This window comes from Mus caroli, unplaced genomic scaffold, assembly GCF_978045245.1.
Source record: "Mus caroli unplaced genomic scaffold, Mus_caroli_1 scaffold_5, whole genome shotgun sequence".
Classification (NCBI taxonomy): Eukaryota; Metazoa; Chordata; class Mammalia; order Rodentia; family Muridae; genus Mus; species Mus caroli.
In genome coordinates this window covers 21,949,144-21,976,834 of record NW_028227260.1, presented here as the reverse complement: position 1 = coordinate 21,976,834, position 27,691 = coordinate 21,949,144, and the positions used below count along the sequence as shown (strand labels likewise).

At 41.8% G+C, this 27,691-nt stretch overlaps 1 protein-coding gene, 1 long non-coding RNA gene and 1 pseudogene across 3 annotated transcripts in view; 1 reads left to right on the top strand and 2 right to left on the bottom strand.

The window, feature by feature from the left end:
- Positions 1–734: 734 nt before the first annotated feature.
- Positions 735–27,691, bottom strand: part of LOC147004500 (uncharacterized) — a 27,572-nt gene continuing 615 nt past the window's right edge. Inside the window, exons 2-4 of the long non-coding RNA XR_015047131.1 lie at positions 26,876–27,161; positions 2,139–2,308; positions 735–1,298 (exon numbers count right to left, since the gene is read on the bottom strand). This is a non-coding gene — a long non-coding RNA (uncharacterized LOC147004500). The remainder of the gene's footprint in view (positions 1,299–2,138; positions 2,309–26,875; positions 27,162–27,691) is intronic.
- On the bottom strand, positions 19,137–20,064 carry LOC110286627 (mRNA turnover protein 4 homolog pseudogene; annotated as a pseudogene).
- Positions 22,691–27,691, top strand: part of Alas2 (5'-aminolevulinate synthase 2) — a 23,690-nt gene continuing 18,689 nt past the window's right edge. For both annotated transcript variants that reach the window (XM_021153119.2, XM_021153118.2), the window contains exons 1-2: positions 22,691–22,729; positions 27,416–27,611. In XM_021153119.2, coding sequence (XP_021008778.1) covers positions 27,431–27,611 — 181 coding nt within the window. In that variant the 5' untranslated portion in view covers positions 22,691–22,729; positions 27,416–27,430. The remainder of the gene's footprint in view (positions 22,730–27,415; positions 27,612–27,691) is intronic.

Below are 27,691 nucleotides of genomic sequence, written 5' to 3'. Positions count from 1 at the left end.
AGTTCTCATCTTTTGAGCCCTTACCAGAATTAACCTCTCTAGCCTGTGCACAGCACTACAGTGTCTTAAGCTGCTCCTGCCAATTTTCCCAGCCCTTAGCTTTCCTGGTTCTAAAGCTGATGACAGATGTTCAGTTATTTGTTAGGACAGACACCACTCTTTGGTACTGTACTAGAGACTGGGCAATTTGTAAGCAACAGATCAAAACAGAAATAAATAACTTCTCACAGTTGTAGAGGGTGGTAAGGTCGACATGAAGGTCTCAGTAGGCTTGCAGTGTGGTGATGAAAGATCCTGACAGAATGTAAAAGGTCACAGAAGCCCTGAAATTGGCAAGATAGATGTCATTGTTAGCAGAACTAGCTTCACTGATTTAGAAAAATATAGGTACACAATGCTCTGGCCACTCCTTGAACCTGTGTGTCTGCCAATGTTTTGACCATTCCTTGAATCCATGTGTGTGCCCACTTATGAAGCCCATTGCCAGGTGTTTGTGATATTGGTTGCTAAGATAGAGTCAGAAAATCTCCCCAGCAACCACAGCCGGGCCAATCTGGAGTTGCTACACCTGCACCCGACTCTTTCCTTGTACCCCTCCCATACCCATTTCTTAAGAATAGACATTGTTTAGATCTGGAAATCCCCTACTCCCCCTTCTCCTTTCCCCCCTGAGGGCCTATAAAAACTGAGACCCCCTTTCCCCTTGTGGTCAACTCCTCTACCCCTGCGTGGGATATGAGTCATCCCCAGAGCTCTGGCTTTCCCCGAATAAAGCCTCATGTGGTTTGCATCAAGCTTGGTCTCTAGTGAGTTGTTGGGTGTCCACTATTGTCCCAAGGCCTGAATGAGGGGCTCCTCTTGGAGTCTTTCAGTGACAGCTGGTGATGACTTCTCTGATGGTGATTTAGTGCCGAATCTTCTACAGAGGTATAGCCTCTCTCAGTCTTGAAGCAGGCTGATCCAGACTTTGACCTTGTTGCCACTAAGAAGGAGATTACCTAGGGTAGAGCCTTCTGACCTTGATGGCTCTATTTGCTCTTCTCCAAGATTCTGCTTCCTGCTAAAAGGTCCTTGAGACCTTCCGGAGATGATCGCCTATGGGCTGGCTCCAGGCACCAAGAATGGGCTGGCAGGGGATGGGCCTACCCTCTTTATAAGCACGGACTATCAGTAAACTTCAGAGGCCTTGAACAGAAACATATCTTGGCCTCCGTTATTTCTCTCTTCGTTCTCTCCCATACAGGTCCGGCCTCCCACTCAGGAACCAAGTTAGTGTGGCTGCTGGTGGCTACAGGCAGCTACAGAGAGGAAAGATCACATGGTAGAAGGAATTGAAGGGGCAAATATGGCACTTAAATTTTAATTTATTTTAATGTTTAAGTATTTATTATTTTTATTTAAATTTATGTGCATGTGCATCAATCTGTATTTTAAAATGTGAAAATGTCTACACTGAAAATTATAGTGACAGCTAATCTTAGTTGTCAACATGACTCCATCTGGAATGGACTAAAACCCAAGGGGCTGAGCATACCTGTGAGGAATTGCTCTTGATTGGAACATTTGATGTGGGAAGATGCACCCTAATTCTGATGTGAATGTAGCATAATGTTACCATTGTATAAAATATTTGGGATTCTCTCAAAAGAGTAAATGTAGAATTATAGTATGATTTGTGAAGTCCATTACTGGATATATACAGGGTCTTGAGATAGATAGATAGATAGATAGATAGATAGATAATTCCTCAGGTTAAAAAAGAAGTAAAACGGCAATACATTCTACAACATGGACGAACCTTAAAAATATGCTACATGTGGAGATGCCTGAGTTAGTATAGTACTTGTTGTGGAAGCACACACATACCACAGACTATTAGCCTATAATAAATGAGAATTAATCTTTCCATGATGGAATATATACTTCAAACCATCGTGTTATTATAATACGAGCACTCAGGAGGTTTAGGCAAGAAGACTGAGAGAGATATAAAGAGAGATTAAAAAAAGAAACAAAAAGCAAAAAAGGAGAGGAGAGGAGAGGGGTGGGGTGGGGCGGGGAGGGAAGGGGAGGGGAGGAGAAACAACATAAAAGTCTTTCAGGGATGGCGAGATGGTTTACTGGATAATGTGCTTTACCCATAAGCTTGAGAATGGAAGTTTCAAGGATGGAAGTTTCGCTCCCCACGACTCAAGTCAAAGCTGGACAGTTCTGGTGGCTGCCTGTCATCTCAGAGGCAGGAATGGGTTTCCCAGGGCAAATCAAACTAGCTAAGTTGGTGAACTCTGGTTCGATCATCAGGTTCTGGCTGAATAAATAAAGTAGAGAATAATCAAGGAAGATACCCAATGTGAACTTCAGGCCTCCACATTTACAAAGAAACAAATATAGGAACATGCACATGTTACCTGCACACATGCTACATGAACAGTGCTGGAATAAGCACTCCAATACCAATGAGAGCAAAAGAGACAAGTCACCAGTGAACCAAAGCCAGGGCAGCTCCAGAAACGCTCTGAGGCTGGGTCTAGTTTGCATTCTCATTTTCTACTCTGCAATGACAAGGTGGGGACAGGCAAGCAAGCAAGAGTTTACAGAAGCACATGTGGCAGTCAGCAGGTTGGTTGTTAAGGGCAACAGCTCATTATTTCAGCTATTTTTCCAGGTCACTCTGTTCCATATGGCAAGTGACATTGAAAGATCCTGACAGAATGTAAAAGGTCACAGAAGCCCTGAAATTGGCAAAATAGATTTCATTGTTAGTAGAACTAGCTTCACTGATTTAGAAAAATAGAGGTGCACAATGCTCTGGCCACTCCTCGAACCTGTGTGTCTACCAATGTTCTGACCAGGTGTGTGCACATTGCTGCACCTCACTGCCAGCTGTGTGTGATATTGGTTGCTATATTGTTTGCTGAGAAAGAGTCGGAAAAATCTCCCCAGCAACCATAGTTGGGGCCAATCCAGAGTTACTGCACCTTCATTAGACTCCTTCCTTGTTTCCTTCCCATACCCATTTCTTGAGGAATCAATCATTTTAGAATAGACATTGTTTAGATCTGGAAATCCCCTACTTCCCCCTTCTCCTTTCCCCCTTAAGGACCTATAAAAACTGAAACCCCTTTGCCCTCATGGTCGACTTCTCTACCCCTGCGTGGGATACGAGTCGTCCCCAGAGCTCTGGCTTTCCCCGAATAAAGCCTCATGTGGTTTGCATCAAGCTTGATCTCTCGTGAGTTCTGAGGGTCTGCTATTATCCCGAGGCCTGAGCAAGGGGCTCCTTTGGGAGTCTTTCAATATCATGCTAAGTAAATACAGTACAAGCAGTGATTTAGGTAAATCACTAAATATATCACTAAATCAAGATCTAATCATTGGTCTTTTCTATCTCATTCTACTTCACATGCACATGCATATGAACACCACACATGCAAAACTAGTAAAATACACAAGGTTTTCAAGTACACGAGTTTATGACTTCTCGATTCTTCTGGAGGAAGTTCTTTTTCTCTTTTGTTTTTCAGATTATATCATTTCTCCCTTCTCTTCCCTCTCTCCAAGCCATCCTCTATACCTTTAAAATTCATGCCCTTTTTTTTCATTTAATTGTTATTATATGCATATTTGTAACACATCTGGAGACCATTACTGATAAGCACAACTGATCAAAAGGCAGAGAACAAGAGCTTGTGTGATGACCAGTCCCAACAGATACAGATCTACAAAACAACTTGTGCACTTAACTCCTGCATACACAAAATAAGAGCATCTAACAAAAGCCGAGTACCGCAAAATTGAAAATGACTGACAGAGTGCTGAATTCTGTATCTGCTTTACTCAGCAAATGCTAGAGACCCCAGAGATTCAATTCTTTTTTCTTTTTCTTTCTTTCTTTCTTTCTTTTTTTTTTTTTTTTTTTTTTTAGTACAGAATAGACTTTATTCAGTGCACAGGGATGGGAGTTAAGAGGCAGAGAAAGGCAGAGAGAGAGGGAGGGAGTAGAGAAGAAGAGGCCAGTCATGACCACGGGAAGAGATGGGGGAAGGGAATGGGGAAAGAGGGGAGAAGGGAAGAGCCCAGGAGGGCAAGAGAGAAGCAAGAGGGAAACAAGAGAGCAAGAGCAGGATTCAATTCTTATTCTCTACCAAAGAATGGTGAAAAGTACTATAAATGAACAGAAAGCATCAACCATGTAAAACATTTAGGAACCAAGAGTGGAATCAAAACTTATGAACACAATATCTGGAGGGGAGGCTTTTACTTGAGGATCAAATGTCATAAACTTTGTAGGTGTGAAGGAGCCTTTTGGCATACCATCTGTGCACTGAACACCTTCAGACCTCGATTAAATATCAACAGTCTGTAACAGAAAAACTGTGGACCTCATATACATGATGAATCTTAATCAGAAGGGCAAACTTATTAATAACAAGAAAATCCATAAAATAAGTTGCTGAAGAGATACTATGAGTAATTGGTTCATGCTAATCCAAGCCTCATATATTTCTTTGGTCAAACTCTTCATGGTTACTTTTTTTTTTATTAGGTATTTTCCTCATTTAATTTCCAATGCTATCCCAAAAGTCCCCCATACCCACCCACCCCCACTCCCCTACCCACCCACTCCCCCTTTTTGGCCCTGGCGTTCCCCTGTACTGGGGCATATAAAGTTTGCAAGTCCAATGGGCCTCTCTTTCCAGTGATGGCCTACTAGGCCATCTTTTGATACATTTGCAGCTAGAGACAAGAGCTCCAGGGTACTGGTTAGTTCATATTGTTGTTCCACCTATAGGGTTGCAGTTCCCTTTAGTTCCTTGGGTGCTTTCTCTAGCTCCTCCATTGGGGGCCCTGTGATCCATTCAATAGCTGACTGTGAGCATCCACTTTTGTGTTTGCTAGGCCCCAGCATAGTCTCACAAGAGACAGCTATATCTGGGTCCTTTCAGCAAAATCTTGTTAGTGTATGCAATGGTGTCAGCGTTTGGAAGCTGATCATGGGATGGATCCCTGGATATGGCAATCACTAGATGGTCCATCCTTTCGTCACAGCTCCAAATTTTTTCTCTGTAACTCCTTCCATGGGTGTTTTTTTCCCAATTCTAAGAAATTCCTGAATAGAACAGCAATGGCTTGTGCTGTAAGATCGAGAATTGATAAATGAGACCTCATAAAATTGCAAAGCTTCTGCAAGGCAAAAGACACTGTCAATAAGACAAAAAGACCACCAACAGATTGGGAAAGGATCTTTCTTTACCTATCCCAAATTGGATAGGGGACTAATATCCAATATATATATAAAGAACTCAAGAAGGTGGACTCCAGAAAATCAAATAACCCCATTAAAAATGGGGCTCAGAACTGAACAAAGAATTCTCACCTGAGGAATACCGAATGGCTGAGAAGCACCTGAAAAAATGTTCAACATCCTTAATCATCAGGGAAATGCAAATCAAAACAACCCTGAGATTCCACCTCACACCAGTCAGAATGGCAAAGATCAAAAATTCAGGTGACAGCAGATGCTGGCGAGGATGTGGAGAAAGAGGAACACTCCTCCATTGTTGGTGGGATTGCAAGCTTGTACAACCACTCTGGAAATCAGTCTGGCGGTTCCTCAGAAAATTGGACATAGTATTACCGGAGGATCCAGCAACACCTCTCCTGGGCATATATCCAGAAGATGTCCCAACCAGTAAGTAGGACACATGCTCCACTATGTTCATAGCAGCCTTATTTATAATAGCCAGAAGCTGGAAAGAACCCAGATGCCCCTCAACAGAGGAATGGATACAGGAAATGTGGTACATTTACACAATGGAGTACTACTCAGCTATTAAAAAGAATGAATTTATGAAATTCCTAGGCAAATGGATGGACCTGGAGGGCATCATCCTGAGTGAGGTAGCCCAATCACAAAGGAACTCACACAATATGTACCCACTGATAAGTGGATATTAGCCCAGAAACTTAGGATACCCAAGATATAAGATACAATTTGCTAAATGCATGAAACTCAAGAACGAAGACCAAAGTGTGGACACTTTGCCCCTTCTTCATGGTTACTTTACCTATAATTTCTGCTTTTTGTTATCATTGGAATGTTCTCTTTAAGAATAATAATGGGTACAATGTAATCACAATAAATAAGCTATGAATAGATCAGGCATTATAAGAAGGTGCCTATTCCATTGTAGTGAATTTCTAACTTTTGCTGAGTAACACCAGCACATAATTTAGCACTCTGTAAAACATTCAGATTGTTTCCAAATGCAGCCTTTGTTAGATGCTCTTTTCCCCCTTGGGCTGAATGTATCCCATGCTTCACTTCTCAGCAATTATCATATATACATACATCATTTCTTACACATCTGCTCTTGCTCTGTACTAAGACATTAGTTTATGGAAAACAGAGGTCATTACAGATATTTCTGTGGCATTTTGGACAACAATAAATGACAATGTTGGCAATATAGGGTCAGGAAACTTCTTTCCCAGGCTTGTATAAGAGGACCGTTTACTGAGACAGGAGATATGACTGTCTACACCTAAGCTAGACAAGGACAATAACAACAGACATGCCAAAGTGGAAAGGAGGAAGAGCATGAGACAACTAAGAAATGCTAAGAGCAGGAGAAATAGTCTTTCCCAGGGAAGAGCACTGCACTTGACTACTCAGTACCAATGATTAGCCCTGAAAACACACACATGAGCATAATTATATGGACTGATCAGGCTGTCTTTATATATTTAAGAATGTGTGTGTGTGTGTGTGTATGTGTGTGTGTGAATGAGAGAAAGAGAGGGAGAGAGAGAGAGAGAGAGAGAGAGAGAGAGAGAGAGAGAGAGAATAAACAGTTAAAAAGAGGCCAAGAATCAGAGAGAAAACAAGGGGTTCATATGAGGGGTTGCAGGGAGGAAAAGAAGGAGGTAATATAATTATACAATTTCAAAAATAATTTATTATAAAAAGCCAGTCCTATCTATAAGGAATATATAGATATATAAAGACAGACAGAGATAGACCTTTTTAAGAACTTAGAAATAGGTTTCCAAGAACCATAGAGAATAGGGGTAGGAACACAGAATTCTAACTTGGGGATACTTAGGCAGTGTTACATTCAGAAAACCCAGTGAACCCTGCTAAACCTCAGATATCATAAACATTTTATGTTCTTTTTAAAATACATTCCTTTAACAGACATGTGTTGAATGCTTACTATACTGTACAATGTTTTAGATAGCTAGGGATATAAAAGGGGCCAAATAATCCAAGAGCCCAGTTCTTGAAGAACTCTAAGTATTTTAAGAGGACAGGCATTGGTTTCATGATGGGAGAGAAATACTGTAAGAGTCAAAAGTAACTTTGAGAAAATAGTATTTTCTAAATATGGCAGGGTAATTACAAATATGAAGTTATAGCTGTCGGGACAGTACACCCAAGGCATGCATAAGCTCAAAACAGCTAGAATCCCAGCATGGTGAGGGAAGGTGGGCACAACCCCCACCCCAGCTGGGGGGCTACCAACAATGGGTCACTTTCTTTAATATGGCTTCAGGTAGGCGAACCAGGTTTCACTGTAGGACCACACAAATGAGAGCACTTGAATAGCACAGATTAGACTTGATTGTTTGTTTGTTTGTTTGTTTGTTTTTTAAAGTGTACAAAATGTTGGGTGGGTAGGAAGAGGTGCATGGGAGGGGTTAGGAAAGGGCAGTGAATATGATCAAAATATATTGTACAAAATCCTGAAAGAACTAATACAAGGAAGAAATAATAAAATGACTATAAAGTAACGGTAGCAGCAGCAAGAAAAGGGACAGGAATACAGATGCAACCAAGAAGGCACCAAGGAGGAAAAGCTGGTATCATGTGGAAAGAAAAGAAGGACCATCTCTTAGATAGATGATACTTGAATTGAGTATTAAAGTGGGACTTAATAAGCTAGACCAAAATGACAATGTCCTTTAAAAAAAGAAGTTTGGGGAAACCCGTTTTAAGCAGAAAAAAAAAAAACTGTACAAAAAAAGAAACTACAAAAAAAATCACAAAGGCTATTTATTTTCAGGCTACTTAAAAGGGCATTGATAGTAGATTTTTATGTTCGGATATCTAGGATAAGAAAAACAACAGCTAGTAGGGAGGGTACAGATGATTAAGTAGAAACTATGGCAAGGACAATGTATGTTTTGAAAAAATTCAGTCTTGTACACTTCACCCAGACAGTTGGGCTGCGGGTTCTTAGCAATTGTTCATTCGGACAGTGACATGCAGAAGAACTAAGGACCCAGTTCATCCACCAGAAAGGGAATTGGCAGATAATTTTGAACTTTCCATTCTCCTTCAACATCTAGGGAAGTCATGGCTTCTGAATGATAGTAACTACTTTTATACCACCTAGATTTTTATTGATATTACACACTATCAGGATTGCTCACTTCCCTCTTCAATATCTGGTGTATTCATGCTTTAAACACCATTTTGAAATCTCGTCTGTCTGCTGCTGTGTTTCCTGAAGCACAGGAAGAACTTTTAAACATTTGCTTGTATCCATAAGGTTCCCCCTGCTTGTTCAATATGGAATTGAGAAAGAAAACATGTTCCTGCCAGGCAAATGGCAGACCTGCACTCCTTCCTCCACTCCTTTTTCATCCAATCCCGTTTCATCTATACCTCTGCATACCTATGGCAGCCTGCCTCTCATCTCTAGTGGATTCCACAGATCTTCAGCTTCAAAACTCCCTCCCTCTACTTGTTGCTTTGCAACAGCCCCCAAATCCACCATGCACTCCCTATAAAGCTACAGACATGTCTATGGTCAGGGAACCAAGTAGGCTTAACATCAGATCTTCACCTCTCGCTCAGCTCCTCCAAATCCAACCTCCTAGTCTCATGCCTAACTCTACAGGAAAACACCTGCCTAGGCCTCCCTTTTCACCCTGCCCCTATCTCCAGCGGATCCCATAGAGCCTCCCTAAAATCCCTCCCACAAATCTCTGCTATGCCTGGTCCTCTACCACCAGCAGGCACTCCCTGGGAATCCACAGGCAACACTAGACAGGTAAACAAGTTGACTAATTGCAGACCTTCATCTCTCCCTCTGCTCCTTCAAGTCTAATCCCCCAGTCTCATTACCAGCTCTGCAGCAGAACACCTGCTGCAGTATCTCTTTTCCTCCTGGCCCCATCTCCAGTGGATCATACAGACCTTTCTGCAAAGTTCCTTCTACCCAAAATGGCTTTATTCCAGCCCCCAACTCCAGAAGGCAACCCCAAGACCCCACAGGCCATTCTGACAAGGGAAGCAAGTTGGCTAACTGCAGACCCTCACCTCTCTCTCCATTCCACGAAGTGTAATCCCCCATCCTCATCCCTAGCAGACCCTCTGGGGTCTGTATGATTCACTGTCACAAACTCTCTGCTGTGGCCTCTCCTCGCCCTCTGCCCTCATTCCCGGGGGACTAAGCAGATCCTGGTGGAACATCCTGAGTTCCTCCTTCCTTGGACATGCCAGCTCCCAGTACCCAGAAACAGATTTTATCTAAAATCCCCAATACCCACACCTATCAGGGCCCCAGAAGATTTCCCTACCAGGCAACCAACACACAGCCACCACACTCTCTTAACAACCAGAAAGGAAACAGAAACCTCTACCCAACAGAGACAAGACCAGATATCAGGACCCAGAATAACAATCATCCCAGTCCCAGATGGCTAGAGGCCAGCATAAAAACACAATCAATAACAGCCAGGAGAATATGTCTCCACTAAAGTCCAGCAACACTACTTACCTAGCATGCCCTCCCTGAGTGTTCCAACATGGCTAAAGCTCAAGACAAAGACATAAAAGCAGCCTTTATGCATATGATATAGGTCCTTGAAGAGGAAAATATAAACCCCTTAAAGAAATCCAGCAAAACACGAACAGTGGAAGGAAATAAAGAAAGCTGTTCAAAACCTGAAAGCAAAAACAGAATCAGTAAAGAAAACCAAAACTGAGATAAAGCTCAAAATGAAAAATTTAGGAAGCACAGAGATAAGCCTCAGCAACAGAATACAAGAGATGGAAGAGAGAACCTTAGGCCTTGACAACATAATAGAAGAAACGGATACCTGGGTCAAAGGAAAGGTTAAATCTAAAATAAATAAATAAATAAATAAATAAATAAATAAATAAATAAATAATAAAAAATAAAGAACAAATACAAAACAAACAAACAAACAAACAAAAAACCCCAAAAACCTCCTGACATAAAACATCCAGGATATCTGGGACACTACAAAAGGACTATATCTAACAATAGTGGATATGGAGGAAAGAAAATACCCAGATCAAAGGCACAGAAAATATTTTCAATGAAATCATAGCAGAAAATTTCCCCAGTTAAGGTATGTGATGGCTATCAAAGTATAAGAAACAAACAGGAAAAAAAAAACCCAGGTCAAAGGTACAGAAAGTATTCCCCAGGCATAGAAAATGTCCCTAAACCTAATAAAGGAGATGGCTATTAAAGTACAATAAGCATACAGAACACCAATTAGATTGGACCAGAAAAGAAAGCCCCCTTGCTACATAATAATTAAAACAGTAACCATACAGAACAACATTAACAACAGCAACAAAAGAATATTAAAAGCTGCAAGGGAACAAGATAAAGTAATGTATGAAGGTCGACCTATTAGAATATTTAACCTTTCCTTTGACCCAGGTATCCGTTTCTTCTATTATGTTGTCAAGATACCACTGATGCCAGCCCAGGCAACTAAGCAAAACTTTCAATCACCATAGATAGAAAAGATAAGACTTTCAATGATAAAACTAAATTTAAGCAACATCTATCTACAAATCTAGCCCTACAGAAGGTATTGGAAGGTAAATTCTAACCTTATGAGGTTAAGTGCACCCAAGGAAACACAGGAAATAATGCCAGATCAGCAGAGTCAAAAGAAGAGAAACACACACACACACACCATGATAATGATCACCACCACCACCACCACCACCAATAGCAACAAAGAACAGGAATGAGACAGGAATGAAAAAATGATTAGTCATTGGCATCTCTCAACATCAACTGTGTCAATTTCTCAATAAGAAGACACAGACTAACAGAATGTATGCACAAAAACAGGATTCATCCTTCTGCTCCATCCAACAAGCACATCTTAGCACCAAGGACTGACACCACCTCAAGGTAAAGGGTTAAAAAAAGATATCCCAAGCTAATGAACCTAAGAAACAAGCTAGTATAGTCATTTTAATATCTGGCAAAATAGAATTGAAACCACAATTGATCAGAAGAGATAGGGAAGGACACTACACACTCACCAAAGGAAAAAAGCCATCAAGGAAACCTTGCAATTGTTAACATCCATGCCCCAAACACAAGGATACCCTAGTTTGTAAAAGAAACCCTATTACAGCTTAAATCACACGTTGACTACCACACACCGATACAGGGAGACTTCAATACTCAATTCCCACCAATATACAGGCCAAAAACTAAAGAGAGAAATAGTGGTTTATAAACCAAATGCACCTAACAGATATGTACAGAAGATTTCACCCAAACACAAAAGAGTATATCTTTTAATCAGCAGCTCATGAAACTTTTTCCAAAATTGACCACATTCGAACACAAAGGGAGTCTCAAAAGATACAAGAAAATTAAAATAACTGCCTGCATCCTATCTGACCAACTCGGATTAAAGCAAAAACAGAAGCCTTAGAAACTCTTGAAAATTAACAACTCATTACTTATTAAAATATGGGTCAGGTGTATGACAAGATCCACATGATCATCTTGTTAGATACAGAAAAGGGCACGGATAAAATCCCTTTGTGATAAAAAAGTCCTAGAGAGGTCAGGGATCCAAGGGATCCCTTAGAGGGATCAACATAATAAAGGAGTTTATAGCAACTCTATAACCAACATCAAATAAAATGGAAAGAAACTCAAAGCAATTCCACTAAAATCAGGAACAAGACAAGGCTGTCCACATTCTCCATACCTATTCAATATAGTACTTGACATCTTAGCTAAAGCAGTAAGACAACCTAAGGAGATCAAGAAGATATGAATTGAAAAGGAGGTATTCTACAAATGATTATTTGCAGATGATATGATAATATACATAAGTGATTCTAAAAATTTCCCCAGGAAACACTTATAGCTGATAAACACTTTCAGCAAAAAAAAAAAAAAAAAAAAAAAGAAACAAGGGAAACAACACCTTTCATAATAGCCTTAAATAATGTAAAATATCTTGGAGTAACTCTAACCAAGCAAGCTATTGGAGAAGGTATCAGAAGGTGGAAAGATCTCCCATGCTCATGGACCAGTATTATCAACATAGTGAAAATACCCATCCTATCAAAAGCAATCTACAGATTAAATGCAATTCCCATCAAAATTACAACACAATTCTTCACAGATCTTGAAAGGAAAATTTCAGCTTCATATGGAAACATGAACACAGATACACACACACACACACACACACACAAAAACCAGGATAATTAAAACAATCTGCTAGAGGTCTCACCATCTCTGATTTCAATTTGTATGATACAGCTATACTGTTTCTTCACAGCAATGGAAACCTAACTAAAACATATAGTAATAAAAAACATCCTGGTTTTGGCAAAGCAGACATACAATCAAGGGAACAGAGTAGAGGAGCTGATCCTTATGCTGCATACTCCGGGTTTCTGGGCTTGTGCGCTTCCAAGTTCTCCTGTCTCCACCTCCCATTTCACTAGATTTACAGACGCCTACCACTGTATCCAGCTTTTTATGAGGGCTCCAGGACTCAAACCCCAGTCATTAGGCTAGCTCAGCTAATGCCTTTACCCACTAACCTATCTCCCTGGCTTGACAGTAAGAGTTTCTAAAACTTATTTTTAGATGTACTTTTATTTTATCTGTGTGAGCAGTTTACCTGCAAGTATGTCAACATATCACATGTGTGTAGTTCCTGTGGAGGCCAGAAGAAGGCTTTGGCGTGGTGGCACACACCTTAAATCCCAGCACTCAGGAGGCAGAGGCAGGCGGATTTCTGAGTTTGAGGCCAGCCTGGTCTACAAAGTGAGTTCCAGGACAGCCAGGGCTACACAGAAAAACCCTGTCCAAAAAAAAAAAAAAAAAAAAAAAAAGAGGAAGAAGAGGAGGAAGAGGAGGAGGAGGAGGAGGAGGGGGCGGCAGGGGCAGCAGGCAGCATTGGATCCTCTGGAACTATAATTCCAGGTGGTCTTGAGCTATCATGTAGGTGTTAGAAATTGAATCTTGTGGGCTCTCTACAAGAGTAACAAGTGCCTTTAACCACCTATGTAGCTGTAGGTATCATGAAACTCGCTCTATAGACCAGGCTGGCTTTGAAATCAGAGAAATCTTCCTACCTCTGCCTCCCGAGTTCTAGGATTAAAAGAGTAGGCTACTACACTGGGCATAGTAAGATATTTTTTATTAGGTACATAAATTACTTATAAAAGAAAATATTCTTTCTTAGCCTGTCATGTAACACTTTACCTCCAATACCAAGTTTATATACCTGTGAAACAATATTTATAAGACTCTGAGTTGGAAGCCGGGCGTGGTGGCGCACGCCTTTAATCCCAGCACTCGGGAGGCAGAGGCAGGCGGATTTCTGAGTTCGAGGCCAGCCTGGTCTACAAAGTGAGTTCCAGGACAGCCCGGGCTATACAGAGAAACCCTGTCTCGAAAAACCAAAAAAAAAAGAAAAAAAAAAGACTCTGAGTTGGAAAAGAATGAACTTTGAAATTTCATCAAAGATCACAAGTAAACTCTCAATATTACCACCATTTTAAGAACATCAATTGCTAACACTGATAAGGGAAGAAGTACAGATATAAAGAGTGAAGGACTTCATGTGAAAAGCTGTTAGAGACCTAACAGCCACTACTGAATAAATGGCCTGGATATCAAATAATTTTACCGGCTTGTTCTATCTACAAGGACAGGTGTTTTATTTAAATTAACCTAGAAATTGCAGACCAGTTTCACAAGAATAAGGAACATACCAGAAACAGGATTATAAGGAACCCCAAGAAGAGACTACTTGCTGACATTTACCCTAGAATCTGAGTATTACAGCCAACAAAAGAGGAAACTAACAGTGAGCCTAAGCCAGAGTACCCAACAACGCTCCGTGTATCTTTTTCAATTATGATTTATCACAAACTATTAACACTATCATTAACTGCTGCCGCTTTTAGAGGAAATAGTTGATAACAAGTATAAGAATCTTTTAAAAGTTCAGATCCGGAAGGACACAAACAAAATAAAAGATATGAATTAGAAGATTAGTAGGAAGTGGGTGGACAGGGGAGGGAGAAAGTGTGGGGGATGAGAGCAGTCAGAATGCATGGCATATAAGAAATTGTTAAAGAACGAATTTAAGTTATAAAACGTTCATGTGCTTAAATAATAGCATTCCTTAAAAAACAAGTAATATTTGTGTATTAAAGGTAGTGATTGTGCAATTATATAAATATACAAATAATTGTTGAATTGTGTATTTAACATGAGTTATGTGCTTTTTAATTAGCTTATAAATTAATGGTTTCCTTACGGTACTTTCATACATACTTTGCCTTGACTGATTCTACATTCCTTCCCTCCCATTTCTAGAACGCTCTACTTTCCTGCTGTACCCTTTTATGTCTAATATTTTCCTTCTACTTTAATAACTCATGTGTTCTATTATCTTCCACACCCCACCTCTTGAAGCTTCCTTTTCTCTTCCTAACTTCATAGTTTATAAATTATGCTTCAATACACTGCTGGAAAATTCTGGCTAAAAACAATATAAAACACATACAATATTTTGAGTGCTAGGAGAGTCATTGCTGTGTAACTAACTGCACTATAAATTACTGAAAGAGCCAGCTCACTATAAAGTCTATTCAACTACACATCATCAGAATGTGTAGTGTGTGTGTGTGTGTTGTGTGTATAGTGAGGATGATATTAGAAATGCAAATTGGAGGAATTCTCAAGCAGACAGAAAGTCAACCAAAACACAGAACAAGTTAATCCAAGTAGATCAGGAATTGTGGAAAGGAGTTAGGTAAGTATTCCCTGTGTGAGTACCGCATAGACCTGGGACTGGAACTAGGTCTGTTCTCCAGCAGAATGGTCTTGCAGGGAGATGAGAATTACATAACCACCAGACAAAGGGGACACAGAGGAGAGTAAGAGAGGAGAAGAGGAAGAGAAAAGGAAGGGAAGTGAGGGGAGGAGGGAAGCCACTCATCCTCAAGTACTCCCCTGGACCAAGAGAGGACAAAGCAGGCCTTGAGCTACCATGTGGGTGCTGAGAATTTAATCTGGGTCCTCTCCATGAGCAGTAACTGCCCTTAATTATGAAACCACCACTCTAGCCCCCAATGCTTTTTTCTGAGTCAAAGTCTCAGTATGTTGTAAATGGAACTTTGAATCTCCAGATGTAATTGTCATCTCAAAGGCTTACCGCCTCAGTCTGCTAACCTAGGCCTAATCCTGGAAGTTTCTACATTCCATATAACATAATCTAGGCCTAGAATGTTTTCAGCCTCTGAGACTTGCTGCTGAATAAGCTCACCCTTTGTAGTTCCTTTTGATCTCTGGCTAACTAGATCAACTCAGCTGTTTTGGCTCAAAACTCTTCTCAAAGCTGGCTGATACAATCTGGCTTCTCTTAGTCTCTTATGAATTGCTCTTCTTGTCCTCATACTAACTTTGGCAATAATGTTCTAATCTTCTGGCTCCTTCTCTTTCTTTGGCTTGTTCTCTCCCCAACCTGTCTTTGTACAGCTGTCCTGGTAAAACTGCCTGCTTTCTCTTCACTTCCTCTTAAGTAGCTTCCTTTTCCTTTCTCTGCTTATGAGAGTTAGGCCTATTCTATTCTGTCAAATCTTTCTCTGATTCATCACTTTGTCTGTCCCTCAATTAGACATCACTATCAAACTTAGGTGCATCCTTCTACAAACTAACTTTCCCTTCGATGATTGGGATTAAAATGTGTGCTAAGGGCTGAGCCACACCACAACTAGAAACAGGTTTTTTTTCTTCCTCCTCCTGTCTGAGTTCTGTGATTAGAGGCATGAGCTACCACACTGGGGCTTAGTAAGATATTTTTATTAGGTATATAAATTAATTAGAAAGTAATCTTTCTTAGTCTGCCACAGAACTCCTTAGTTTTAACTTAAGAATCTTTCCCAATAACCTGGGAAGCTCCCATTTCTATCACTGTGTCACTTAACAGTCTTCCTCTTCACTGTTAGAGGTGTGCCAGTCTGGGTGGGTTTTAGCCTCCCAGTCCTTTCTGAAGCATAGGCAGAATAGGGTGGGAGGATTGGAAAACATGTACATGAATATAGAAGGCCTCTCCCCATCTGCACCCCACCCACCCCCCTTTTGGAAAAAGGATCTTTCTGTGTAGCTCTGGCTGTCCTGGAATATACTCTTTATACAAAAGTGAACCCAGATTCAGAGATCTGCTTGCCTCTGCCTCCAAAGTGCTGGGATTAAAGGCATGTATCACTATGCCCAGCCAGCATGCCCTTCTTTGAGGCCTCTTTTGCTAATGATTTTAGACCCTTTTCAAGTTTCTTAGGATCTAATGGAGGGAAAAGACAAAAAATAATTGAGTATACAGTGTGATAAATTCTGGGAGGAGCAGTGTTCTAAAAGAGTGATTAGAGCCAGTGTGGAGTTAGGAAGGGTTTCTAAGGAGTAATAATCTTAATGAAGTAAATGAGTTAAGCACTGGAGGTCAGAGTTACTACAGATCTAATTATTACACTGACTGACTGATTTTGTGAGGGGAAGACGCATGTGGGCCGCAGCACATGTGTGGAAGAGAGAGGGCAATTTGCAGGAGTTGGTTTTCTCTTACTACCACATGATTCTTGGGGATTAAACTCAGCTTGTCAGGCTTGGTGGCAAGCATCTTTACCCATCAAGCCATCTTATCTACCTGCTGTATCTCTATTTTACGTACTTTCCAGAAGAATTGGAAATCATCTTCAATTGTTAAAAGACAGTTAAATACTCTGAGATATATCCACATTTTCCTATTCTATGTAGTAAAATTTTTAGCACTTAGCACACCGATTGTACAGCATCATAATGGTTGGCAAACAGCCAATATTTACTGAATTAATGAACAAATCCAGACTGGGCAACAAATATATCACACACACAAACACACACACACACAAACATTTTAATAAATGTTTCGGCTAGGTTCTTGTCAATTTGACATCAGCTCTGAAAAAGAGAACCTCAACTGAAAAAATACACCTACGACTGGCTTATGGGGAAACCTGTAGTACGTTTTCTGGATCGATGATTGACAGAGGGTAGAGCTCAATGTGGCCAGTGTCACTCCTGAGTTGATGGTCTGGGTACCACAAGAAAGCAGGCTGACAGAGGGGTCAAGGACACAGCAAGAAAACCCACAGAATCAACTATCCTGGCTCATAGTGACTCACAAGAGACTAAAATGACAATTAGGGAGCCTGTGTGAGACTGACCTAGTCATTCTGTATATATGTTACAGTTGTATAACTTGGTCTTCTTGTGGGACTCCTAACAGTGGAAATGGGAACTGTTTCTGACTCTTTTGCTGGCTTTTGGGACCCCTTTCATCATACTTGGTTGTTTCCTCTGGCCTTAAAAACCACAGGAGGTGCCTAGTCTTACTGCAACTTGATATGCCATGTTTGGTTGATATCCATGGGAGGCCTGTCCTTTTCTGAAGAGAAAAGGAGGAGGAGTTGTTGAAAGGGAGGCAAAGTGAGGGGGGACTGGAAGGAGAGGAGGGAGGAGAAACTGTAATCAGGAGGTAAAACTAAATAAAGGCAAGGAAGGAAGAAAAGAAAGAAGAGAGGAGGGGAGGAGAGGGGAGAAGGGAGAGGGGAGAGGGGAGAGGGGAGAGGGGAGAGGGGAGAGGGGAGAGGGGAGAGGGGAGAGGGGAGAGGGGAGAGGGGAGAGGGGAGAGGGGAGAGGGGAGAGGGGAGAGGGGAGAGGGGAGAGGGGAGAGGGGAGAGGGGAGAGGGGAGGAAGGGAGAGGGGAGAGGGGAGGAAGGGAGAGGGGAGGAAGGGAGAGGGGAGAGGGGAGAAAGGAGAGGGGAGGAGGGGAGAGAGCAAAGTAAAGCAAGCAAACAGGTTGAGCAACCTAGCAATCAGAACTTCTTCCCAGCTTCTGTATCAGTTTCTACTTCCAGGTTTCTGCCTTGAGTTCCTTCCTTGAATTAACTTAGTGATGTACTGTGATGTGGAAGTATAAGATGAAATAAGCGCTTTCCTTCTCAAGTTGCTTTTGGTTATGGTGTTTTATCAGAGCAACAGATACCCTAATTAAAACAATATACATACTTCTTAAAGGACTGCTACAGCTAACGACCTAAAAGCCTACAAAGCACAATAATATGAATGACATCTTTACAATGATCCAATAGTATATGTGCTACGATAGTCCCATTTTATAGACAAGGAGTCAAGAGTTAGGGAACCATACAAATATAATAAAACATAAAATAATTCAGGTGAGTGTAACCCCAGAACACATCCCTTTATACTGCCAACTCATCCCAACAAAGCGCCAAACGTAAATCAAATGAGGAATAGGCAAATGATCAAGAAATATATGAAAAGATATCCAATCTTATTAATAATCAAGGAAAAACAAGTGAAAACAGAGACTCCCATGTTTGGTACCTATAATAGAACAATGATTTCTGCAATTGACAACAGAATTAGTGCATTCTTTCCCCACCTCTCTTTCTCTCACAGACACACAGACACACACAGACTCACACACACACACCCCACTGGTGGGAAAACATACCATACACATTGGACAAATTAGCAATATCAAAATTGAAATCTCTTTATACTTTTGTATAATTTATTTTATATGTGCATATGCAGGAGGGGGAACCATAGAATACCTGTGGACATCGGAGGAAACTGGGGTTGGTTCTCTCCTTCCAACATTACATGGTTTCCAGGAACTGAACTCAGACTGCCAGGCTTACTCAACAGACACCATTGCCTGATGGGCCATCTCATAGGCCCAGGAATTTTCTTTTTGTGCAAATAGTTTCACAATTATCCAAAGTTATTTATTACAAAGTTATTCCTTTTTTAATTAGATATTTTCTTTATATACATTTCTCTTTTTTTACACCCCGCGGACACAATTTTATTCTTTATAGAAACAAAGTCATTCCCTAGCACCCTCCCTTGTCTTTGTCCACAGCAAAATAAATAGCTGTTCCCTCTAGAGTGGTGACAGCTGTCGGGGGGGTGGGGTGTCCAGCAGAGATGAAGAACTCGATGGAAGGCCTTAGTCCTGGCTCTCAGAGTCAGCTGTCATCCTCCTCCTCAGACTCTCCCTCAGACTCAGGTGCGCTCTCAGGCAGGTCATCGTCCATCTGCTGGAATCGTCCCAACTGGGCGTCCCACATATATTTGATCACTTTGAATTCAGCCATCTCATACCCAAACAGCTTCAGGATACAGGCCTGCTCTGGGGTCAGCACGTCACCCTCTTTGCATACTTCATAGTCAGACAGCAGGGTCACCACACCTTTCTTGAGGTCAGTGGGCAGCCCCAGCTGCCTCAGCTGTGGCTCCATGGAGTGAGGGAATTGCTTCAGGGGCCCTGGATCCAGGCTCACCGAGCAAAATCCATTTCTGTATACTTTGTGATCCACTCATTCACCTCCTCCTTCGTGCGGTTGGTAAAAGGCAGCCCAACTTCACCTCTCAACTTCTTGCTGACCTGGTGTAGGTTGTCTTTGTATTCATGAGATGGGCTTCGACCCAAGGCCATCATCATCACCTTCTTTTTGCCAAAGAACATCCAGCTGTGCTTCCAGGTGTTCCGGATGTCCTTCAGCTTGCTGTCCCTCATGTTGGCCACGGAGAAGATGAAAAGGTACTTGTAGGTGTCCACACATTTCCTAAGCTCTTCTATCAGGTTCTGCTTCAGTTCCAAGCCTTTCTTGGCAGTTTTTGTTAAGGAAACTGTCTTGTCTCGCTTAGATTTGGGCATCGTGGCAAAGGCATGTGCGGCGGAAGACCAGGTCCTTTATATACATTTCAACTGCTATCCCGAAAGTTCCCTATACCCTCCCTCCACCCTGCTCCCCTACCCACCCACTCCCTCTTCTTGGCCCTGACATTTCCATGTACTGGGGCATATAAAGTTTGCAATACCAAGGGGCCTCTCTTCCCAGTGATGGCCAACTAGGCCATCTTCTGCTACATATGCAGCTAGAGATATGAGCTCTGAGGGTACTGGTTAGTTCACATTGTTGTTCCACCTATAGGGTTGCAGACCCCTTCAGCTCCTTGGGTACTTTCTCTAGCTTCTCCATTGGGGGCCCTGTGTTCCATCTTATAGATGACTGTGAGCATCCACTTCTGCATTTGCCAGGCACTGGCATAGCCTCATACGAGACAGCTATAACAGGGTCCCCTCAGCAAAATCTTTCTGGCATATGCAATAGTGTCTTGGTTTGGTGGCTGATTATGGGGTGGATCCCCAGGTGGGGTATTCTCTGGATAGTGCACCCTTTCGTCTTAGCTCCAAACTTTGTAACTCCTTTCATGGGTATTTTGTTCCCTCTTCTAAGGAGGAATGATATATCCACCCACTGGTCTTCCCTCTTCTTGATTTTCTTGTGTTTTGCAAATTGTATCTTGGGTGTTCTATGTTTCTGGGCTAATATCCACTTATTAGTGAGTGCATATCTAATGACTTCTTTTGTGATTGGGTTACCTCACTAAGGATGATATCCTCCAGATCCATTCATTTGTCCAAGAATTTCATAAATTCATTGTTTTTAATAGCTGAGTAGTACTCCATTGTGTAAATTTACCACATTTTCTGTATCCATTCTTCTGTTGAGGGACATCTGGGTTCTTTCCAGCTTCTGGCTATTATAAATAAGGCTGCTATTAACATAGTGGAGCATGTGTTCTTATTACCAGTTGGAGCTTCTCCTCGGTATATGCCCAGGAAAGGTATTGCTTGATCTTCCTGGAGTATTATGTCCAATTTTCTGAGGAACCACCAGACTGATTTCCAGAGTGATTGTACAAGCTTGCAATCCCACCAGCAGTGGAGGAGTGTTCCTCTTTCTCCACAACCTCGCCAGCATCTGCTGTTACCTGAATTTTTGATCTTAGCCATTCTGACTGGTGTGAGGTGGAATCTCAGGGTTGTTTTGATTTGCATTTCCCTGATGATTAAGGATGTGGAACATTTTTTCAGGTGCTTCTCAGACATTCGGTATTCCTCAGTTGAGAATTCTTTGTTTAGCTCTGAGCCCCATTATTTAATGGGGTTATTTGAATTTCTGGAGTCCAGCTTCTTGAGCTCTTTGTGTATATTGGATATTAGTCCCCTATCAGATTTAGGATTGGTAAAAATCCTTTCCCAATCTATTGGTGGCCTTTTTGTCTTATTGACAGTGTCTTTTGCCTTGTAGAAGCTTTGCAATTTTATGAAGTCCCATTTTTCAATTCTTGATCTTACAGCAAAAGCCATTGCTGTTCTGTTTAGGAATTTTTCCCCTGTGCCCATATCTTCGAGGCTTTTCCCCACTTTCTCCTCTATTAATTTCAGTGTCTCTGGTCTTATGTGGAGGTCACAAAGTTATTCCTAAAGGAGAGGGGGAATCTCTGGGACTGTCCTACATTTTCATCCACGAGGGTGTGTTTAATTATAATTATGTACAGAAGAGTGTGGGTTCTGGGAGCATACTGTGAACTTTGTAGCCGAGCTATGTACTTTCTAGATGGGCAATTATTAGTAGCCCACCCTCCCAGCCTTAGGGTCTTTATCTGTGACACAGATAACCGTGCCTCTGTCTTAAGATTCTTTTTTTATGTGAATAATCACTTTATTATCTGACTGTAGAAATTAAAAGTCTTTAGTTTTGATAAATAAATACAGATATACACCTGAGAATAAGACCTGAGCATCTGTTCCTAGAATCCAGTCCATTACAAATTCACACAAACCAGCCCAGTGCTTTGGGTTTCCTTCTACATGACCATAATGACATCAGCATCTGTCTTTCAAATGATTTTCATTCCCAGACCACTGTGGACAGTAAGAGCAAGTGTCTTAAGATTCTTATGAGGCTTAATCAATCAATGTAAAGTAATTACCCCCTCGAGGTACAGAGTAAAAACACTGAATCAACACAAACTGTTATTTTCTCAAACTAAGCACTGTGCCAAATGTTTGTCCATTTATTGAAGTGACACACAACATCCTTTGAGTTGATCTACTTTCCATGGAGGCTCACAGCTCGAACCCTTCAGAGCCCCAGTGCCTAGAGTGCCTAGAGTGTATTCTATGTCTGACTTCAGGGTCCTCTCCACGTGGACTTGCCTTTAGTGACCTCCTTCATGGTTGAGGGAACTGAAGGTCAGAGGGATGGTCTGATCTCAAAAGCGAATGAGTTAGTTTCACTACCCCAGAGGGAGTAGAGGAAGGAAACAGAAAGAGAAGGCACAGAACAAGGGGAGTGAAAGGAGACTACTTTGCTTTTTATCTTTAGCAGAGGCCTGAGATACCTTAAGGCCAAGGCGGAAGGGGGTGGGTGGGGTGGGCGGGGCTGAGCAGGAGGCTGGGATGAAAGCTGCTTCCCAGCCCAGCCCACAGCACTCACCGTCTTTGGTTCGTCCTCAGTGCAGGGCAACAGGTAAGAGGTTCTTTCAATGTTCATTGTGGGCTCTCACCAACAGTGTATGTTGACCCTGGGTGGACGTTTGACCTTCACAGAAACTCTCTTGTGTTTGGGGGTTTTCCTTTCTTCCTCCCCTCCCTCTCTCTCTTCCTAGTCTCCAGTACATTCATCTTACTTCACTCATTCTCTGACATTGCTGCTTTCTGTTACTTTCCCCTCAAGGGACTTTTCTCTGGATCCCCTCAACCCCATGTCTGTCTCCTTCTTCGTCTCCTTCTGTCTCTGTCTCCTCTTCTCCCCTGTTTCTCTAGGAAAGGCATCTTAATATTTCTTCCAAAATTCTCAAGTCACCCCATTATCACTTGACACCTTCCCATCTGCTTGGCCTAGAACAGAGTGTGAGGTTTCAGAGCCTTGTGGGTAGGTGGTCAGATCCAGGGAAGGAAAACTGGAGGCTTTTGTGGAGGGGGTTTAAGAATGGTAAGGCAAGATGCAGGAATTGAGAGGTTGCAAAATTAGTAGAAATAAAGGGAAAGGCGGAAGAGAATTGTCATTGTGCAGAAAAGGCAGATTTGGAGTTGCACTCCTAAGTCACTGTGAGATCCCAGGCAGGTCATTTATCCTTTGACAAAAGGGCCTGTCCACAGGTCACACAAATTTCTTAGTTTTGTGCTATACATTCTTCTGGTTTTCATTCTCCTTTCCTTTTCCAGGGTTGGAAAGAGGGCACTAGGAGGGGAGATAGGGCCTGATGCTTCACTGGAAGAAGCAAGGGATTCTTTTCCAGACTTAAATGATTCTTAATATCAAGCCACAAGGAATGGGAGACAGGGGACAGAAGAGCTGCAAGAGTGGCTTCTGGCTTCCCTGCTGGGATGGTGGCCCAGCTGATCTTTCTGGCCTATGGGACTGCAAATTGGGTGCTGACCTAAAAGGGAATTAAAGACATACAGGGAAAAAAAAAAACCTTTTGAGTAATGATGCCACTTGTCTTGAGAATTCCTGTCCCTCTTTGATTTAGTTTTAAAATTACTCGTAATCTTTTCTATGTAGTGGGCTATATAAATCATTAAGTGGTGGAATGAATTCATAAATGTTCAATAGTACCTCAAATCCTACTTTAGAACATTTGGAGAAAGCGTTGGTCATAAAAGATAAATGCACAGTAAAGGGGCCTATATTACTCTAACAGAGTGGCTTGGTGTCTAGAGTCAACTTCTCAGCTATAAAAATCAGGAACGTTTGGACCATAGATTCATGGTCGCTAAGTTAGAGGTCTCTGGAACCAGACTGCCTAAGCTGAAATTTTGCTTCCTTTACTTAACAGTTTTGTAATTTGTGAGATTCACAGATCTTTTGGGGACCCCGGTGTCTATTTCCAACATCATCCTGAGGACTGAATAAGTCTATGTATGTGGAACATTGACAATGGTCAGAGCTTTGTTAATGTTTGTATATCAGAACCAGAAGATAAATTATGAAATTTCCAATCTAATCCAATGTCTGTGGAGAAAGTAAAGTTCAGAAAGGGTGGAGGGGGGCAGGGGAGCCAAAGTACACATACAGTAAATTGTAACAAAACGAGACAAAAATCTCATCTCCAGCTTTCCAGACTTAGTCTGATATAAGCATGGTGGAACTCTGATATAGTTATGATGTGACTCCTTGGCTCCAGAGTATGTTTTGTCTGAGAAAAGATCTGCTACTTAGTCCTAACTGGCTGGGAGCTATGCAGCCCCAAACTAATATGCAATTTAGGATCCTGTTGTCACAGCTTCCTGTGGTGTCAAAATACCCAGCTAAGAAATATCCAGCTAAGACTTTATGTTCTTAATACCCTCAACTGCCTGAAATGCTTCCTCTATTCAGCTTTAATCATTCCTGGCTCATATTAAGAATGTTCTGGAATAGACATTAAGAATCCAAATACAAAGTTATAGGTCATAATGATGTTCAAGAAGATCAGGGTAGGACAAGAGAAATTGTAACCGGAGCTTTAAAATGAACTCAAAAATTCACTTCACATCAAGAAGAACTCTGTATTTTTCCCAGGACCCTCAGTATATCATGGCCAACAGCCTCACAAAAATGGTGAGTCCATTGGACCTTTTCTGGTTTCTACATGGAAAGTAGGCCTTAATCAACCATCATTCCAGGGCAGGACTTTGCCTCTAATCTTAAGGGCTTCCTGTCTCACTATATACTTCAATGCTATTGTCAATGTCAGAGAAGGAGTTTGTACAAACCAGCAGGAACTGGGACATCTTGACTCCCTACAGATTGCCAGAGCAAGCGTTGGCCAGATGCTTAGACGTGATTCCAGGAAGGGGTTCTTCTTCTCTCCCACGCCCTGGGCTCATCCTAGGGAGTAGCCAGACTCTAATGGTGATAAGCTCTACGGGCTTTATCTATGGTCTGCAGGCTCAGCCTTGAGTGCTTTAGCCTTCATGGCCAGGCAGTCAGAAGGGTGACACTTATTTCCAGATATGAGGTAGGCACTGGATCCAACCAATGGCCTACTGAGTGATCTAGGTAGAATTACCTCACATCTGACAACTGATCAAAGCTAAGACCCAGAAAGGAGAAGTGCCTTGTCCAAAAACATTGAATGAAGATGCTAGAAAGCCAGAATGTAGATAAGAAAAATCTAACATTTTATACACCAACTACCATGCTGAAAGGTTCACATTTTTGTTTTGTTTTGTTTGTTTCATTTAATCTTTCCAAGCAGCTTTCTGCTTTTTTGTTATTCCAGGGCCCATATGACTGGGCCGACAAACTAACTCAGGCTGCTGTGACAGCCTGCGAAAGGCAGGGAGGATGTTCTAAGATGCAATAAGATGACTGGGTTGCTTTGTAACATAAGAGGTGGGTGCTTGTTCTGTGAGATTAGAGGGATAAAAGAAGTTGCCAATAGGATAGGCCCAAGAATTCCTTTGTTCCCTTGTCTGTCACATAATAAGGCCTTATACACTGAGCCTTAGGCTTCTTGGCAGAGCTGAGGCTTTAGCCCTCCTACTTTTCCTCCTCTCTCTCCTATTGATTGTGCTGTCCTGCATCTTGTCCCTACCCATTGACTCTGACTCTACAATTGGCTCTTTCCTTCCAATCTGTTTTCCCCATCTTGTTCTGTCTTTCATTTTGGTATGTCTCGATCTTAACTCCCTAGAGGCCTCCTCCCTCCCCTCTTCACCCACCCATTTCCTTCTCAAATATAGATTTATTATTTTAAATTATGTGTATATGTTTGGTTCTGTCACAGGTACGTATACATGAATGCCAGGCCAGTGGAAACCGGAGGCCTCGGATCTCCTGGAGCTGGAGTTCCAGGCAGTTGTGAGCTACACAGCATGAGTACTGGGAAGCAAACCTGGAAGAACAGTATTTCCTCTTAACCACTAAGCCATTTCTTCTGCCACTACCACTGTCTCTTGAACTTTCAGATTTTTAAAAATCCATTGTCCTTTTCATTGTTTCTCTCCACCACTCCGGCAGGGTCAGGTTCCCCTCCCTTAAGTCTGTATAGTCTAACCCTTTTATCTTGGTGCTCCAATGCCCTTGCTGGATTCCTTTCTCTCCTGCTTAACTTTTAGTCTTTATATTACTCTAGACTACCTGACGTTTGTCCCTCCCAGTATGTTTCCTGCTTCTCCTTCTTTTGTCTTATTATCTTGCCCTACTTTCTGCATCTCCCATCATCCTTTTGTCTTGTTACTCAGCATCAGTCTTCCTCTCCATGTCCCTTTCTATCTCTACCTTGCTCTTTTCCCTTCCAGTTCTGATATCTTTCTCTTTCTCAGTTTCAGGTCTTCCTCCTCCACCACCACACTTTTGTTCGCTCTCTTCTTTTCTCTTTCTGAAGTTGTCTTGATTTTCCCCTACCTCCCTGTGCTCTCCTTTTGAAGATCATAGTAATCATTAATTTACTCCAAAATTCAGCCAATACTCAATGAGAGTTATGTGTCATTTGCTTATCTTTTTCTGTTCATTTTTTCCGTCTTTTCTCCAGCCCCCTTCATTTCTCTATCTTAGCCTTTGTCACCTTTACTGATCTACATAGATTATATCTTCCAGCCTCTTTGGGTCTTATTTGTACACCCTTCTTTATCAGAGTTTAACCAAAAAGTCAAGAAAAAAATCCAAACATATCAAAATACCAACCTGGTAGTACATAGCCTGTAGGGCACATGACTGCCCTTTCCTGTTTCCAGGATCTCAAGTTGACAGCTGGCTTTAAACTCCTTTCCCATCTCTGGTAGAGCATTCTCTGGACACAGCAGGACTAGCCTCAGAAGCTCCTGTAAATGGCATCTGTCCACATAAGTGGGCGGAGTCTTCATTTGTTTGAGGATAGCAGTCTTTGGAAGACAGTTGGTTACAGGTGTGGATTGTCAGCGTCACTCTGCAGCACAAAGTCACTTCAATGATCTTCACAATCACTGAGCAGCTGGTGGCAGAGTAAATAAGAAGCCAAGTTTTCTGGCCTCTCGTAACAACTTGCCACTTTCTCTAGTGGTGTTTCTCATTTCTCCCTCATATTTTAACACTAGGACTCCTTGCTGAGAAGGATAATGAGGGGATATCTGAGGAAGACAACTAGCTTTGAGTGGGAAACTAAAGGCAAAGAATTAAACAGGCATGACTTTTGGCTTTTGGCCAGGCTCTCATGATGGAATCTCATCTCTTGCACAATTTCTACAGGACTTTGGGCTCAGGATGGTGGCGGCAGCTATGTTGCTACGGTCCTGTCCAGTGCTCTCTCAGGGCCCCACAGGCCTCCTGGGTAAAGTGGCTAAAACCTACCAGTTCCTATTTAGTATTGGACGCTGCCCCATCCTGGCCACTCAAGGACCAACCTGTTCTCAAATCCATCTTAAGGCAACCAAGGCTGGAGGAGGTAAGAAGAGGTTATTGGCAAATGGGAATTTCTGAGTCATAAAGATAAAGTTCTTAATTTATCATATCCTAATAGCTTGG